The following is an 18,502-nucleotide window of genomic DNA, read 5'->3' as shown; positions in this document are numbered from 1 at the left end:
ACATAGAAAATACAAGTTTATTTACTGAAACTGGTCAGTAAGCTGAGCTTGCACCTGGCCATAGTTTATCATCCTCTGCTCTAGTTTCCTCATAGCCTGCACTCACTACTTTCTCAACAGCCCATCTCATTCATCGGCATTATCTGCCTGGCCTTTGCGGTATTTGTATTAATATAATAGACATTGATGCTTAGAGGCTGTTGGTGCTCATGTTCTTTGCTTCATGGAGAAATTCATGAAGCCACAGAGAATTGTAGAGATGAGAGATTATATGAATTTTCCCCAAGATATTGATACCCTAAACCTTGGAACTTATAGAATATGTTAAACTGCAGGGAAAATGGGGCTTTGCAGATGTAATTAAGGTTATGGACTTTAAAACAGGAATATTGTCTTGGATTGTTCAGGTGAGCCCTTAAAAGGAGAGAAATTTATTCAGCTGTAGGCAGAAAAGATGTGTGAAAGACAAAGAGTTCAGAGAAATCCCAAACATGAGAAGGATCTGAGGCACAACTGGCTCAGAGATATAGAATCAGAGGCTTCCAGGAGCTAAGAGCCACACCAGTTGGCAGGCAACAAGGAACCAGGAACCTCAGTCTGGTGACTGCAAAGAACAGTCTTCTCCCAAGTCTAAATGGTCTTTGAAGTGTATTGCTTCTTAGTCTCTGGCTAAAATCTGAGATGGCCAACACCTTGACTTTGGCCTTACCATACTTGAAGTAGAGAAATCAACTGTGCCAACCGAAACTTCTAGTGTACATAACTGTGAGATAATGAATTGTGTTCTTTTACAATGATAAATTTGTTCAGAGACAACAGAAAACTAATATATATGGAGTCCTGACAGTGTTCACACTTGGCCTCTCTGTCATCCTTAGGCCTTGTATGTAATAGAGAATTTTACCTTGCCCCAAAAAAGCTCTGGCCTTTACACTTAGCCCTGGTGGGTAATAGCTAATCCCTTAGAATGTCCTGTCTGATGAGGACAGGATGTCTTTGGTCTGTGGCCAAAGTAGAAAGTCCAGCAATGTCATCTATTTTGAGTCATGTGGTATCAACTTGACCCCAGTGGGCCTGGAGACTGAGGTCAGCTATGTGGAACTGCCTGTGGAGTTGACTGTGGAGCTCCAATAAAGACTGGGCACACCAAAACTCAGGTGAGCATCCCTGGTTGGCAATACTTCAATTACTTTGTCGCAAGTCATCGCCAAGAGAATAGTGCTGTCCATGACTTCATTCAGTTCACTTCAGTTCAGTCGCTCAGTCGTGTCCGACACATTGCGACCCCCATGAATTGCAGCACGCCAGGCCTCCCTGTCCATCACCAACTCCCAGAGTTTACTCAAACTCATGCCCATTGACTTGGTGATGCCATCCAGCCATCTAATCCTCTGTCATCCCCTTCTCCTCCTGCCTTCAATCTTTCCCAGCATCAGGGTCTTTTCCAATAAGTCAGGTCATCACATGAGGTGGCCAAAGTATTGGAGTTTCAGCTTCAGCATCAGTCCTGCCAATGAACACCTAGGACTGATCTCCTTTAGGATGGACTGTTTGGATCTCCTTGCAGTTCAAGGGACTCTCAAGAGTCTTCTCCAACACCATAGTTCAAAAGCATCAATTTTTTGGTGCTCAGCTTTCCTCACAGTCCAACTAATCCATATATGACCACTGGAAAAACCATAACCTTGACCAGATGGACCTTTGTTGGCAAAGTAATGTCTCTGCTTTTTGATATGCTATCTAGGTTGGTCATAACTTTCCTTCCAAGGAGTAAGCGTCTTTTAATTTCATGGCTGCAGCTCTTTCAGCCATCTTGGACCCTGTGAAGGCCTGCTGGGAACGGGACTTCTAAAACAACAAATATGTCTGGAAGGCTGTGGTCCAAGGCCATTTTTGCTGGCTATAAATGGGGTCTACGGAACCAAAGGGAACACACTGCTCTCCTGAAGATTGAAGGTGTATATGCTCGAGATGAAACTGAATTCTATCTAGGCAAGAGATGTGCTTATGTGTACAAAGCAAAGAACAACACAGTAACTCCTGGTGGAAAACCTAACAAAACCAGAGTAATCTGGGGAAAGATAACTCGAGCTCATGGAAACAGTGGCATGGTTCGTGCCAAATTCCGAAGTAACCTTCCTGCTAAGGCCATTGGACACAGAATCCATGTGATGCTGTACCCTTCGAGGATTTAAACTTCTTGAAAATAAATAAAAGTGTGGATTTGTAAAAAAAAAAAAAAAAAAAATTCATGGCTGCAATCACCATCTGCAGTGATTTTGTAGCTCCCCAAAATAAATGACTTCATTAGGAGAGAACAAATGGGAGCTACATGCTTAGAAGTTCCTTGGACACTTCATCATGAATCTTTTCCATTGATTAACTTTAATCTGCATTTTTTTTCACTGTAAAAAACCATAATCTTGAGCATAATAGCTTTCAGTGAGTTCTGAATTCTTGTAGCCAATTATCCAAAAAAAAAAAAAAAATTTTTTTTTAGGGAACATCTCATCTTGAAACTGGTGTCAGAAGTGTGAACAGCTGTTAGACACTGTACTTCTAACTTCACACTCTGATATATTTCTACCTTTCCAAACCTTGTTTCTTCAGTCTTTTCATCATGAATTCCCTTGCGAAATAAATAGCTTTTAAATTATTTTAAATTAGTGTCTATGTCAAGGATCCTAATTTTTTGACCCTCATAGGTCAAAATAGCTATATTATTGTTGATAACCCACGAATTTAGAAAAGCAGAATTTCTAGTATCTGACCTTAATTTTAGGTATTTAATCAATTTTGAGTTTATTTTTGTGTGTGGTGTTCTAACTTCATTTTTTTACATGTAACTGTTCAACTTTCCCAGCACCCCTTACTGAAGAGTCTATCTTTTCTCCATTGTATATTCTTGCCTTCTTTGTCACAGATTAAATGATTAAATGACCATAGGTATGTGGGTTTATCTCTGGGTTTTTTATCTAATTCCATTGATCTATATTTCTGTTTTTGTGACAGTAACATAGTGTTTTCATTTGTAGCTTTGTACTATGTATAAGGGCTTCCCTGGTGGCTCAGTGGCAAAGAATCTGCTTGCCAAGGCAGGAGACATGGGTTCGATCCTTTGGTTGAGAAGATCCCATAGAGAAGGAAATGGCAACTCACTCCAGTATTCTTGCCTGGGAAATCCCATGGATACAGAATCCTGGCTGGCTACAGTCCATAGGGTTGCAAACAAGTCAGACAAGACATAGTGACTAAACAAATACAACACTATAGTCTGAAGTCAGGGAACGGATTTTGGAAGAATCTCTTTTTCTTTCTCAAGATTGTCCTTGGCCATTTGGAGTCTTTTATGTCTCCATACAAACTGTGAAACTTTTCATTCTAATTCTGTGAAAATGCTACTGGTAATTTGATAGGGGTTGCTTTGAATCTGAAGATTGCCTTCAGTAGTCATTTTGCCAATATTGATTCTTCCAATCCAAGAACATGGTATATCTTTCTATCTGTTGTGTCATCTTTAATTTCTGTCATAATTATATTATAGTTTTCAGAGTACAGGTATTTTGTTCTCCTTAGGTAAGTTTATTCAAAGGTATTCTATTCCCTTTGATGTGATGGTGAATGGTATTGTTCCCTTAATTCTCTGTCTGATTTTTCATTGTTAATATGTAGAAATGAGAGAGATTTCTCTGTATTAATTTTGTATCTTGCAGTTTTACTGAATTCACTCATGAATTTTAATAGTTTCATCTTTAGGATTTTCTTTGTATAGTATTATGTCATCAGCAAAAACTGACAGTTTTACTTCTTTTCTAATTTGGATTCTTTTTCCTTCTTTTTCCTCTTTGATTGCTGTGGCTAGGATTTTCAGAACTATGTTGAAAAAAACTTTTAGAGAAAAGCATAGGCAGAACACTCTCTGACATAGCAATATCTTTTTTGATCCAGCTCCAAGAGTAATGAAAATAAAAACAAAAATAAACAAATGAGACCTAATTAAACTTAAAAACTTTTGCACAGTAAAGAAAACCATAAGCAAAAAGAAAAGACAACTCACTGAATGGGAGAAGATATTTGCAAATGAAGCAACCAACAAGGGACAAATCTCCAAGATATACAAAAAGCACATGCAGCTCAATATAAAAACAAACAATCCAATAAAATAACAAGTAGATCTAAATAGACATTTCTCCAAAGAAGACATATAAATGGCCAAGAGGCACATGAAAAGATGGCCAATATCACTAATTATTAGACAAATGAAAATCAAAACTAAAACAAGGTATCACCTCACACCAGTTAAAATGACCATCTTCAAAAAACCAACAAACATTTAATGCTGGAGAGGGTAATGGAGAAAAGGGAATCCTTCTACACTGTTGGTAGGAATGTAAATTGGTACAGCCACTATTAAGAACACTATGGAAATTCCTTAAAGACTGAAAATAAAGCTACCATATAATCCAGTAGTCCCACTCTTGAGCATATATCCAGAAAAAAACATCATTCAAAAGGATACATGCACCCCCAAGGTTCACTGCAGCACTACTTGCAATACTAAATGTCAATCCATGGAGGAATTGATAAAGAGGTGGCACATATATACAGTGATAATTATTCAGCTATAAAAAAGAATGCAATAATGCCATTTGTAGCAACATGGATAAATCTAACAATTGTTATACTGAGTGAAGTAACTCAGACAAAAACAAATACCATATTATATTACTAATATGAAGAATAAAAAAAATAGTAAAAATGATCCTATTAACAAAACGTAAATTGAGTCACAGATATAGAAAACAAACAGGGATATCAAGCAGGGAATGGGGGATGGATAACTTGGGAGATTGGGATTGACATATATGCACTACTATATATAACACAGATAACTAATGAACCTACTGTGTAGCACAAGAAACTCTATTCAATACTCTACAATGACCTGCATGGGAATAGAATCTAAAAAAGAAAAAAAAATAGAATAACAGATTTTCACTTTTAGAAAAGATTTGAGAGATCATCCACTGCAAATCCTCATTTTTCAGGTGAGCAGCCTACTGGGCAAAGAAAACGAAAACATTTTTATAAAGTGATAGGTGTAAAAATGGCAAGTATTCTGACTCCCAAGCTAACATCCAACATCACATTATCATTAACTCAGATACAAATTTGAGATTAGCGGCTACACCCATAAACCAGTTTGTTCCATAGACCTTACCAGTATCACTGGAGTTTGGGTGAAATTCACCATCGGGAGCAATGATTAATGTTGGCAGGGGCAATGGTTTTATCACTACTGCCTGATCCTTGGAGTCCTTGTCATCTGGTGTCAAATGAGATTCAGGAGAGCCGGGCGCCATGACTGGTTTGTTGGTATCTGCCAGTGTGTGGCACACTCTGAGGTTTCTATTCTTTTCTGTAGAAACAAAGAAGAGTGTAAAGACCTTCTGCCCATTTTTGATTAGGTTGTTTTCTTGATATTGAGTTGTATAAATATTTTGGATATTAATCCTGTGTTGGTCATGCCATTGCAAATATTTTCTCCCATTCCATAGATTGTCTTTTGTGTTTTGTTGATGGTTTTCTTTGCTTTGCAAAAGCTTTTAAATTTAATTAGGTACCATTTGTTTATTTTTGTTTTTATTTCTTTTGCCTTGCTCTAAAGAAAATATTGACTGATGTAAGAAAATATTGTCACAGTTAATGTCTTCTAGGTGTTTTATTGTGTCATGGCATATTTGGGTCTTTAAACCATTTTGAGTTTGTTTTTGTGTATGGTGTGAGGGAGTGTTCTAATTTCATTGATTTATATCCAGCTGTTCAGCTTTCCCAACACCAATTGCTGAAGACACTGTTTTTTTTTTTCTTCCATTGTATAGTCTTGCCTCCTTTGACAAAGATTAATTGACTTTAGGTATGTGGGTTTCTTTCTAGGCTCTCTATTCTGTTCCATTGATCTGTTTGCCTGCTTTTGTGCCAATACCATGATGTTTTGATTACTGTAGCTCTGCAATATTGTCTGAAATCTGAAAGGATTAGACCTCCAGCTTGTACTTTTTCCTCAGGACTTTGGCAATTCTGAGTCTTTTTGTGGCTCCATATAAATTTTACAGTTATTTGTTCTGCTTTTGTGAAAATTTTCCTGGCTAATTTGATAGGGTTCTGATTAAATTCTGCAGATTATTTTGGGTAGTATGGCCATTTGTGCAAAATGAAGTAGACATTTCTCCAAAGAGACACCAACATGGCCAACAGGCAAATGAAAAGCTGCTCAACATCACCAATTATGGAAAATCAAAAACACAGTGAGGTATCACATCACAGCAGTCAGAATGTCTATCACCAAAATGTCTACAAATAAATATTTGATAGGGGGTGGAGAAAAGGGAATCCTCTTATACTGTTAGTCAGAAAATAATGGGTGGGAAAATGGGTGCAGGCACTATTGGAAAACTATATGCAAGTTCCTTAAAAAATTAAAAATAAAGCTACCATATGATCCAAAATCACACTCCTGGTCACATATCCAAAAAAGATGAAAGCTTTAATTTGAAAGGATATGTGTACCACAGTGTTCATAACAGAACTATTTACAATAGTCTAAACAAGGAAAATAAATGCAAAAAGGCAAAATGGTTGTCTGAGGAACCTTACAAATAGCTGTGAATAGAAGAGAAGCTAAAAGCAAAAGAAAAACAGAAAGATATACCCATCTGAATGCAGAGTTCCAAAGAATAGCCAGGAGAGATAAGAAACCCTTCCTTAGCAAACAATGCAAAGAAATAGAGGAAAACAATAGAATGGGAAAGTCTAGAGATCTCTTCAAGAAAATTAGAGATACCAAGGGAACATTTCATGCAAAGATGGGCTCAATAAAGGACAGAAATGGTATGGACCTAACAGAAGCAGAAGATATTAAGAAGAGGTGGCAAGAATACACAGAAGAACTGTACAAAAAAGATCTTCACGACCCAGATAATCACAATGGTGTGATCACTGACCTAGAGCCAGACATCCTGGAATGTGAAGTCAAGTGGGCCTTAGAAAGCATCACTACGAACAAAGCTAGTGGAGGTGATGGAATTCCAGTTGAGCTATCTCAAATCCTGAAAGATGATGCTGTGAAAGTGCTGCACTCAACACTCCAGCAAATTTGGAAAACTGAGCAGTGGCCACAGGACTGGAAAAGGTCAGTTTTCATTCCAATCCCAAGGAAAAGGAATGCCAAAGAATGTTCAAACTACCACACAATTGCAGTCATCTCACACGTTAGCAAAGTAATGCTCAAAATTCTTCAAGCCAGGCTACAACAGTATGTGAACTGTGAACTTCCAGATATTCAAGCTGGATTTAGAAAGGGCAGAGAAACCAGAGATCAAATTGCCAACATCCATTGGATCATCGAAACAGTTAGAGAGTTCCAGAAAAACATTTATTTCTGCTCTATTGACTACACCAAATCCTTCGACTGTTTGGACCACAACAAACTCTAGAAAATTCTTAAAGTGATGGGAATACCAGACCACCTTACCTGCCTCTTGAGAAAGCTGTATGCAGATCAGGAAGCAAGAGTTAGAACTGGACATGGAACAACAGACTGGTTCCAAATCGGGAAAGGAGTATGTAAAGGCTGTATATTGTCACCCTGCTTATTTAATTTATATGCAGAGTACATCATTAGAAGTATTAGGCTGAATGAAGCACAAGCTAGAGTCAAGATAGCCGGGAGAAATATCAATAATCTCAGATATGCAGATGACACCACCCTTGTGGCAGAAAGTGAAGAACTAAAAAGCCTCTTGATGAAAGTGAAAGAGGAGAGTGAAAATGTTGGTTTAAAACTCAGCATTCTAAAAACTAAGATCATGGCATTTGGTCCCATCATTTCATGGCAAATACATGTGGAAACAGTGAGAGACTTTATTTTGGGGGGCTCCAAAATCACTGAAGATGGTGACTGCATCCATGAAATTAAAAGACACTCTTTCCTTGGAATAAAATTTATGACCAACCTAGACAGCATATTAGAAAGCAGACATTGCTTTGCCAACCAAGGTCCATCTAGTCAAAGCTATGGTTTTTCCAGTAGTCATGTATGTATGTGAGAGTTGGACTATAAAGAAAACTGAGTGCCAAAGAATTGATGCTTTTGAACTGTGGTGTTGGAGAAGACTCCTGAGAGTCCCTTGGACTGCAAGGAGATCCAACAAGTCCATCCTAAAGGAAATCAATTCTGAATGTTCATTGGAAGGACTGATGCTGAAGCTGAAACTTCAATACTTTGGCCACCTGATGTGAAGAACTGACTCATTTGAAAAGACCCTGATGCTGGGAAAGATTGAAGGTGGGAGGAGAAGGGGATGACAGAGGATGAGATGGTTGGATGGCATCACCGACTCAATGGGCATGAATTTGAGTAAACTCCAGGAGTTGGTGATGGACAGGGAGGCCTGGCATGCTGCAGTCCATGGGGTCGCAAAGTGTCAGACACGACTGAGCGACTGAACTGAACTGAGTCATGGAAACAATCCAAATGCCCATTAATGTATGACTAGCTTAAGAAAGTGTGGTATATGTTGTTGTTGTTTGTTTCTTAGTTGCAAAGTCATGTCCAACTCTTTTTTGACCTCCTGGACTGTAGCCTGCCAGGTTCATCTCTCCCTGGGATTTCCCAGGCAAGAATACTAGAATGGGATTCCACTTCCTTCCCCAGGGGATCTTCCCAATGCAGAGATCAAGTCCATGTCTCCTGCACTGGCAGGTTCATTCTTTGCCACTGAGCCACAAGGGAAACCCCCGAAGCTTTGTTTTGTTGTTTAGTCACTAAGTCATATCTGACTGTTTTGGGACTCCATGGACTGTATCAAGGTTCTTCTGTTCATGAGCTTTTGCAGGCAAGAATACTGGAGAGGGATAAATACAGTGGAATATTTGTTGTTGTTGTTCAGTCGCTCAGTCCCAACTCTTTGTAATCCCATGGACAGCAACACTCCAGGCTTCTCTGTCCTTCACCATCCGTGGAGTTTCCTCAAATTCATGTCCACTAAGTCAATGATGCCATCCAGTCATCTCATCCTTTGTCACCCACTTCTCCTCCTGCCCTCAATCTTTTCCAGCATCATGGTCTTTTCCAATGAGTCAGATCTTCACATCAAGTGGCCAAAGTATTGAAGCTTCAGTTTCAGCATCAGTCCTTCTAATGAATATTCAGAGTTTATTTCCTTTAGGATTGACTGGTTTAATCTCCTTGCTGCCCAAGGGACTCTCAAGAATCTTCTCCAGCAACACGGTTTGAAAGCTTAAATACTTTGGCGCTCAGCCTTCTTTATGGTCCAAATATCACATTCATACTTGACCTTTGCTGTCAGAGTGATGTCTCTGGTTTTTAGCACAGTGTCTAGGTTTGTCATAGCTTTTCTTCCAAGGAGCAAATGTCTTTTAATTTCATGGCTTCAGTCACCATCCGTAGTGATTTTGGAGCCCAAGAAAATAAATAAAGTCTGTCACTTTTTCATTATTTCCCAATCTATTTGCCATGCACTGATTGGACTAGATGCTATGATCTGAGCTTATTGAATGTTGAGTTTTAGGCCAGCTTTTCCATTCTCCTCTTTCACCTTTGTCAAGAGGCTCTTCACTTCTTCTTCACTATCTGCCATAAGGGTGGTGTCACCTGCATATCTGAAGTTATTGGTATTTCTTCCAGCAATCTTGATTCCAGTTTGAGATTTATCCAGCCTAGTATAGTGCATGATGTTCTCTGCATATGTTAAATAAGCAGGCTGACAATATACAACCTTGATGGACTCCTTTCCCAATTTTGCACCAGTCTGTGGTTCCATATCTTGTTCTAATTGTTGCTTCCTGACCTGAGTACAGGCTTCTCAGGAGATAGGTAAGGTCGTCTGGTATTCTCATTTCTTTGAGAATTTTCCACAGCTTCTTGTGACCCACACAGTCAAAGGCTTTGACGTAGTCACTGAAGCAGAAATAGATGTTTTTCTGAAATTCTCTTGATTTTTCTGTGATCCAAAGTATATTGGCAATTTGATCTGTGGTTTCTCTGCCTTTTCTAAATCCATCTTGTATATATGACAGTTCTCAATTCACGTACTGTTGAAGCCTAACTTGAATGATTTTGAACTTTACCTTGCTAGCACATGTAATGAGTGCAATGGCGCAGTAGTTTGAATATTCTTTGGCATTGCCCTTCTTCAGGATTGGAATGAAAACTGATCTCTTCCAGCCTGGTTTCTGCTGCTGAGTTTTCCAAATTTGCAGGCATATTGAGTGCAACACTTTCACAGCATCACCATTAGGATTTGAAATAGCTCAGCTGTTTCATCAACTCCAACTCCACTAGCTTTGTTCATAGTGATGCTTCCTAAGACCCACTTGACTTTGCATTCCAGGATGTCTGGCTCTAGATGAGTGATCACACCATCGTGGTTATCTGGGTCATTGAGAACTTTTTTGTATAGTTCTGTGTATTCTTGCCATCTCTTTTTAAAATCTTCTACTTTTGTTAGGTCCATATCATTTCTGTCCTTTATTGTGCCCTTCTTTGCATGAAATGTTCCATTGGTAGCTCTAGAGTTTCTTGAGCAATCTCTAGTCTTTCCCATTCTATTGTTTTTCTTTTATTTCTTTGCATTGTTCAGTTAAGAAGGCTTTTTAACCTCTTCTTGTTATTCTTTGGAATTCTGCATTCAGATGAGTATATCTTTTCCTTTTCTCTTTTGGATTTTCTTTTCTTTTCTCAGCTATTTGTAAGTCCTCCTCAGACAACAAGTTTCGCTTGCAGCATTTCTTTTTCTTGGGAATGGTTTTGGTCACCATCTCCTACACAATGTTACAAGCCTCCAACAATAGTTCCTCTGGCACTCTGTTTACCTGATCTAATCCCTTGAATCCATTTGTCACTTCAACTGTACAATCATAAGGGATTCTATTTAGGTCATATCTGGATGACCTAAATAGGTGGTTTCCCTACTGTTTCCGTTTAAGTCTGAATTTGGCAATAAGGAGTTCATGATCTGAGCCACAGTTAGCTCCCAGTCTTATTTTGCTGACTGTGTAGAGCTTCTCCATTTTTGGCTGCAAAGAATATAATCAATATGATTTCGGTATTGATCATCTGCTGATGTCCATGTGTAAAGTCATCCCCTGTGTTTTTTGAAGAAAGTGTTTGCCATGACCACTGCATTTTCTTGGCAAAACTCTGTTAGCCTTTGATATGCTTCATTTTGTACGCCAAGGCCAAACTTTCCTATTACTCCAGGTATCTCTTGACTTCCTACATTTGCATTCCAATCCCCTATGATGAAAAGGACATCTTTTTCTGGTGTTAGTTCTCGAAGGTCTTGTAGGTCTTCAAGAACAATTCCACTTTAGCATCATTGGTTGGAGCATAGACTTGGATTACTGTGACATTGAATGGTATGCCTTGGAAATGAACCGAGATCATTCTGTCATTTTTGAGATTGCACCCAAGTACTGCATTTTGGATCTTTTGTTGACTGTGAGGGCTTTTCCATTTCTTCTAAGTGATTCTTGCCCACAGTAGTAGATGTATTGGTCATCTGAATTAAATTCGCCAATTCCCATCCATTTTAGTTCACTGATTTCTAAAATTTTGATTCACTCTTGCTATCTCTTGTTTGACTACTTCCAATTTTCCTTGATTCATGGAACTAACATTCCAGGTTCCTTGCAACATTGCTTTTTGCAGCATCAGACTACATTCACCATTAGGTATATTCACAACTGGGCATTGTGTATGCCTGATTTGGCTCAGGCTCTATTCCTTATGGAGCTATTTCTCTGCTCTTCTCCAGTAGTATATTGGACACCTACTGACACCTTTCATATCTTTTGTGTCATATCTTTTTGCCTTTTCATAGTCTTCATGGGATTCTCAAAGCAAGAATGCTGAAGTGGATTGCCATTCCCTTCTCCAGGGGACCACATTTTGTCAGAACTTTCCATTTTGACCCATTCATCTTGGATGGCCCTACATGGCATAGCTCATAGTTTCATTGAGTTACACAAAGCTGTGATGCATATGATCATTTTGGTTAGTTTTCTCTGACTGTGGTTTTCACTCTCTCTGTCCTCTGAAGGATGAGGGTAAGAGGCTTTTGGAAGCTTCCTGATGAGAGGGGCTGGCTGTGGGAAAAGCTGGGTCTTGTTCTGGTAGGCAGGGCCATGCTCAGTGAATCATTCATCCAATTTTCTGCTTATTGATGGGGTTGTGCTCTTCCTGTACTTTAACCTGACCAAAAGACTTATGCCAGCACACGGTGCCTCCCAGGAATAATGCTGCCGGTGTGCCTGACCCTGAAGCAGGCCACTGTCAGCCCACACCTGCACTGGAGACCTGCAAACACTCCCAGGCCAGTCTGGCTCAGCCCCTTGTAGGTCCGTTGCTGCTTTGTCCTGGGTCCTGGTGCACACAAGGCTTTGTCTGTACCCTCCAAGACTCTCTGTTTCTTCAGTCCTGTGGAAGTTCTGTAATCACATCCTGCTGCCCTTCACCACATTCCCTTGCTATTCTTAGTCCTTTGCTGGATTCCCAGGTTAGGAAGTCTGTGGTGGCGCCTAGAACTTTTGCAACAGTGTGAGAACTTCTTTGGTATTTTTCTGCAATTCGTGGATTGCCCACCTGGTGGCTGTGTGGTGGGGCTGATGGCAACCTCCTCCAAGAGGACTTATGCCCCACACCACTCCTCCCAGGACTCCTGAAGCCAGGGCCTGCATCCCCACAGCAGGCCACTGCTGACCCAAGCCTCTGAAGGAGACCTTCAAATACTCACAGGCAGGCCTGCTTCAGTCTCTTGTGGTGGTTCCTGCTCCTGCCCCTGGGTCCTGGTGCACACAGAGTTTTTTCTGTGCCCTCCAAGTGTCTCTGGAAGGTATTACTGGTATATTAGTAGGTTGGTGCTAATGTAATTGTGGGTTTGGACCACAAATTTTAAATCATTATAACGAAACACATCTTTATTAGTCAAAATAGGAACCATTACAATCAACACATTTTTGTCAATGAGATATAAGTTTGTTTATTCCTATAGCACAAAAACCCATGCTTCAGGATTTGATGAATTCTTGGAAAGCATTTTCTGCTTCTTATGGATTGTGAAAGCATTTTATCTTCAAAAAGTTGTTGAGATGCTTGAAGAAGTAATAGTCAGTTGGCAAGAGGTAAAGTGAGTATGGCGGATGAGGCAAAACTTCATACCCCAATTCATTTAACTTTTGAAGCAGTTGTTATGTGATGTGCGTTAGCGTGTTGGCATGAAGAATTGGGGCCTTTCTGTTGACCAATGCTGGCTGCAAGAGTTGCAGGTTTTGGTGCATCTCATCGATATGCTGAGCATACTTCTCAGATATAATGCTTTTGCCAGGATTCATTAAGCTGTAGTGGGTCAGACCAGCAGCACCTTTTTTGGTGTGGGTTTTGCTTTGGGAAGTGCTTTGAAGCTTCTTCTCCATTCAATCATGACCTGGTCATCATTGGCTGTCATATAAAATCCACTTTTCACCTTACATCACAATCTGATCAAGAAATGATTCATTGTCATTGCATAGAATAAGAGAAGAGGACACTTCAAAAGATGATTTGTTTTTACTTTCAGTCAGCTCAATTATTGAGCTTTTCCACCTTTCCAAATTGCTTCAAATGCTGAATGAAACAAATGGTCAAACTTGAGTTCTTCGACAAATTCTTGTCTAGTTTTAAGAGGATCAGCTTCCATGATTTCTCTCAATTCGTCGTTGTCAACTTCAGATGACTGGCCACTATGCCCCTCATCTTCAAGGCTCTCATCTCCTTTGTAAAACTACTTGAACCACTACTGCACAATATGTTCATTTCCAGTTCCTGGACAAAATGAGTTGATGCTGCAAGTTGTTTCTGCTTCTTTATGACCCATTTTGCACTTGAATAAGAAAATCTCTTGAATTTGCTTTTTGTGTAACATCATTTCCATAGTCTAAAATAAATATAAAATATATAACAAGTAATGTCATCAGCAAAAAAAAAAAAAAAATTAAAAAAATTTGCATTAAAATAATGTATAACATAACCACATTTATTTAAGAACGTATTCCAACATCAAACAGCAAAGTTCAACACAGCAAAGCTGCAATTACTTTTGCACCAACAATATACATACATATATATACGCTGCTGCTGCTGCTAAGTCGCTTCAGTTGTCTCCGACTCTGTGTGACCCCATAGACGGCAGCCCACCAGGCTCCTCCGTCCCTGGGATTCTCCAGGCAAGAACACTGGAGAGGGTTACCATTTCCTTCTCCAATGCATGAAAGTGAAAAGTGAAAGTGAAATCACCCAGTCACGTCAGACTCTTGGCGACCCCATGGACTGCAGCCCACCAGGCTCCTCTGTCCATGGGATTTTCCAGGCAAGAGTACTGGAGTGGGTTGCCATTGCCTTCTCCGACACACACACACACACACACACACACACACACACTGAAATATTACTCAGCCAAAAAAAAATAAATATTGCTATCTGCAGAAACATGTATGGACCTAGAGATCATCCTACTGAGTGAAGTAAATCAGACAAAGACAAATATATATCACTTATACATGGAATCTAAAAAAATAAGATGAATCTATATATAAAACACAAACAGAGTTATGTTTGCTGTAGTAGACTTATGGTGTTCATAGAAATAAACTTTTGGCTACCAAAGGGGAAAGGGAGAGTAGGGAGGGAAAAAAAAATTAGGAGTATGGGATTGACAGACACATGTGTGTGTGTTAAGTCACTTCAGTTGTGTCTGACTCTTTGCGATTCCATGGACTATAGCCTGCCAGACTCCTCTTCCATGGGATTCTCCAAGCAAGAATACTGGAGTAGGTTGTCATTTCCTTCTACAGATAGACACATATCACTAAATATAAAATATGTAAGCAACAAGGACTTACTATATAACACAGGGAACAATATTCAATATCTTGCAATAATCTATAATGGAAAATAATTTGAAAAACCTTATATAACTGAATCACTTTTTTATATACCTGAAACTTACACAATATTGTAAACCAACTATATTTACAATTTTTTAAAAAGTAAGAAAAGTGTTAAAACATGTTGAAATTGTTTTCAACTGTCTTTCAATATGATATGAAGAGGAATACTTAAGAAAATAATTTATTTCTAGGCAGTGACATATCAAATAAGGGGCCATGGAGGTAGTTCATCCTAGTTGCAAGCCATATGGAGATGCATTATCTATAAATAATTTAAGAAGAGTAACAAACTCTACAAAAGTCTGCCTGCATTTTATTGTTGCCAGGCACTGACCATTCTTACCGCCCCTGCCGTAGAACACTACTGTTCCTGAATTGAGAGTGCTGTCCAAACTCCTAGTTTCAGGGCTGTTTCAAATTCATTGGAGTCTAGTTGGAATTCCAAAATGTGGTATGAAAACATGACCCACTCCTTTATTGTGGCCTCCCTCAGTAATGATCTTTGCACTCATTCTCAGAGCAGAAATATGCTCTTTTTACTCATATGTTCCTTCAGTTCTCTTTTTTCCCTACTACTATTATCTTAGTTCTAACTCCCTTTACATTCTAAATATTTGTATTATTTTATATTATAAATGTATATGTTCATCTTTTATGTTGCCTATGTAGGAGTAAGTTTTATTTAATTTTTTGCTTCTCCTATAGAAAAAAAAAGAAAAATACTTTATGAAAAAGAGACCAGATAGAGATTGTCTTTGACAATATGTTCTTGAGGGATTATAATGGCAAGATACCTTTTGAGTTGGATATATCCATTACTCCTACTTCAGTTGAAAAAATATGTAGTTTAGTGACTTTCTCTCTTGTCCTCGTCAATTTACTCATACTGCTGGCCTTAGTCTGATTACCTTAATCTCTTGTGTCCTAAAATAATCAATAAACAAAAAGTCAAATTAGAGATTGCACATGCAACTAAATAGGATCGTAAAGGGAAAAAATGATTGGGTAGCCAAATATAAAAGTGACTATAGAGACTTTTAAAGCAAGGTAAATTTTGTTATTTCCACATCTACTTGAATAATTCAAAATTAAGATGCTCAACATTGTGTTGACAAGATGGATTTTCTTTATCTCCTTTATATGTGGTACAGAAAATATCATGAAATAAATGAAAGTGTTGCCCAACTAGTCAAGATTTTCTATCATTATTTTTTACTCTGGGATATTTTATATTATTTTTTTTCCTTAAGTAATTTTACTAAACCCATTTTAGCTAAAAAGCTCTCTTTTATAATTTTTCTCTCTTTTTTAAGAATCTCTAATGTTTTTGACCAGAGGCATTCTCTTCTCCTTACCCTCATCCTAATGGCATCGATATTTATTGAATACTTTGAAAAAGTGCATGCTTTCATACAATGCTATTTTGTGACTGTTTTATATATGTAAAACAATGTCATGCTCAAAGTGTTTTATATCTTGGGAAAGCCTAGAGAAAAACATTTTAAAACAAAATAACCTAACTTCAACACCCTAGTTATAATCTTTGACAGGATCCTTTGACAGAGTTTTCAAGGGCTCTTCTCCATAGGGAGCTGGACACTGAGGCAGGGCTGCAGATGCAGAGCTTTGATGTCTCTGCCTCATCAGCAGACAGAATCACCCCTACAGTTTTGGGACTCAGCTGAAATAAATAAGAATATATCTTTTGCTTTTTTACTCTGTTTTTAATTGGAGGATAATTGCTTTGCAATATTGTGTTAGTTTCTGCCATACATAAACATGAATCAGCCACAGGCATACACATGTCCCCTTCCCTCTTGAGTCTCCCTCCCACCTCCCACCCCATCCCACCCCTTTAGGTCATTACAGAGCACCAGGTCTGAGTTCCCTGCATCATACAGCTACATGAGTGTATTTTAAAACTTAAAAGTTGATGTTGACTTTTTCAATTATCCACTTTATTTTTAACTCACTGAAATAATTTCTAAAAGAATCAATCATTTTTGTGTAGAAGGCTAGATACTTTATACACATCATAATGTACCAACTACAGATTCTGCCATGTTAAATTTTGTTTAGGAGTCATTACTTCTACCAAGTCAATTCTTATTTTTTTTTAAAGAAGTATAATTTACTTACAATATTATGTTAGGTTCAGGTGTACAACATTCAATATTTTTATAGCACATACTCCATATAAAGTTATTATAAAATATTGACTATATTCCTTGTGCTGCACATCATATCCTTGTAGCTTATTTAGTAGTTTGTACCTCTTAATCATCTACTAGTATTTCATCCATCCCTCCCCACTTCTCCCCACTTTGGTAGGTTGTTCTCTGTATCTGTGAGTCTGTTTCTGTTTTGCTGTATTTGTTCATTTGTTTTTTTAAAATCCTCATGTAAGAGAAAGTATATAGTACTTGTCTTTATCCAACTTACTTCACTAAAGATAATATGGCATATATACACAATGGAATATTATCAGCCATAAAAATGAAGTTTTGCCATTTGCAACAACTTGGATAAATCTGGAAAGAATTATGATAACACTTCTATTTTACTGTTTTTTAACAAACTCCTCATTGTGGTTTAAGGAGAGAATGTCAGGGTCAAAAATCTATATTCTAAAATGTTTTGAGCCATTTTCCCTTTGAAGAGCCATTTCTGAAGTTTCCATATCTGAAGGCAAGTTATAAACATATGTCTAGAGTTGTTGCTGGTGAACATCTTTACCGTTGTCAATTATATTAACTTAATCTTTGAATGTTAAAACAGGAAAAATGAATTTAACTTTTTGTGTCTATGTGTAGTTATGATATATTGTTATTATTGTTATGTTTTTTAAAAAGATGTGCTTCGTAGGATAAAGTATATGATTTTAAAGTTTAAGTTTTTAGAAAATTGTGGTGTTTCACTGTAGATAATCTTATATTGGATTATGTGCTATTTATTATTACATATGGTCATTTTTTTTCTAGTAGTTTATAATTTTATTCAAATATTTGTGCAAATTTTCCCTATAGAGTTTGGATAAGATTCTGATGTGATATACTAGTCTTACTGTAGGTATTCACCATTTCTAAATTTGCATTGCCAGAAATATATATTATATAATTGTAATTTTGGTAAATGTTTTCATATATTCATATCTCTGGTTATTTTGGAGAAGTCTTATTTAGAAAATTACATACTAGGGGGCTTCCCTTTTAGCTCAGTTGGTAATCTGCCTGCAGTGCAGGAGACCCGGGTTTGATCCCTGGGTTGGGAAGATCCCCTGGAGAAGGAAATGGCAACCCACTCCAGTATCCTTGCCTGGAATATCTCATGGACACAGGAGATTGGTGGGCTACAGTACATGGGGTCACAAATAGTCCGGCACGACTGAGCGACTAACACTTACTTACTAGGCCAGTTACATAAGTATCAAAGGAAATTGAGTAGACTAACATTAGTATTAGTTTGATCCATTAGGGATCCTCTCATATACAGA

General features: G+C 38.1%; 2 protein-coding genes across 2 annotated transcripts in view; one reads left to right on the top strand and one right to left on the bottom strand.

Moving 5' to 3' along the window:
* LGSN (lengsin, lens protein with glutamine synthetase domain) overlaps positions 1 to 16,370 on the bottom strand; it is a 29,668-nt gene extending 13,298 nt beyond the window's left edge. Inside the window, 3 exon segments of the mRNA XM_061135816.1 lie at positions 5,222 to 5,419; positions 15,804 to 15,933; positions 16,365 to 16,370. Coding sequence (XP_060991799.1) covers positions 5,222 to 5,419; positions 15,804 to 15,933; positions 16,365 to 16,370 — 334 coding nt within the window.
* Positions 1,848 to 2,210, top strand: LOC133050787 (large ribosomal subunit protein eL33-like). The gene has a single exon (XM_061135034.1). It carries the CDS (start codon positions 1,863 to 1,865, stop codon positions 2,193 to 2,195), a length of 333 nt encoding a protein of 110 aa, XP_060991017.1. The 5' UTR covers positions 1,848 to 1,862; the 3' UTR covers positions 2,196 to 2,210.
* Positions 16,371 to 18,502: the final 2,132 nt, after the last annotated feature.

Source organism: Dama dama, chromosome 33 (assembly GCF_033118175.1).
Source record: "Dama dama isolate Ldn47 chromosome 33, ASM3311817v1, whole genome shotgun sequence".
NCBI lineage: Eukaryota > Metazoa > Chordata > Mammalia > Artiodactyla > Cervidae > Dama > Dama dama.
This window is presented reverse-complemented; position numbering and strand designations above follow the sequence as displayed.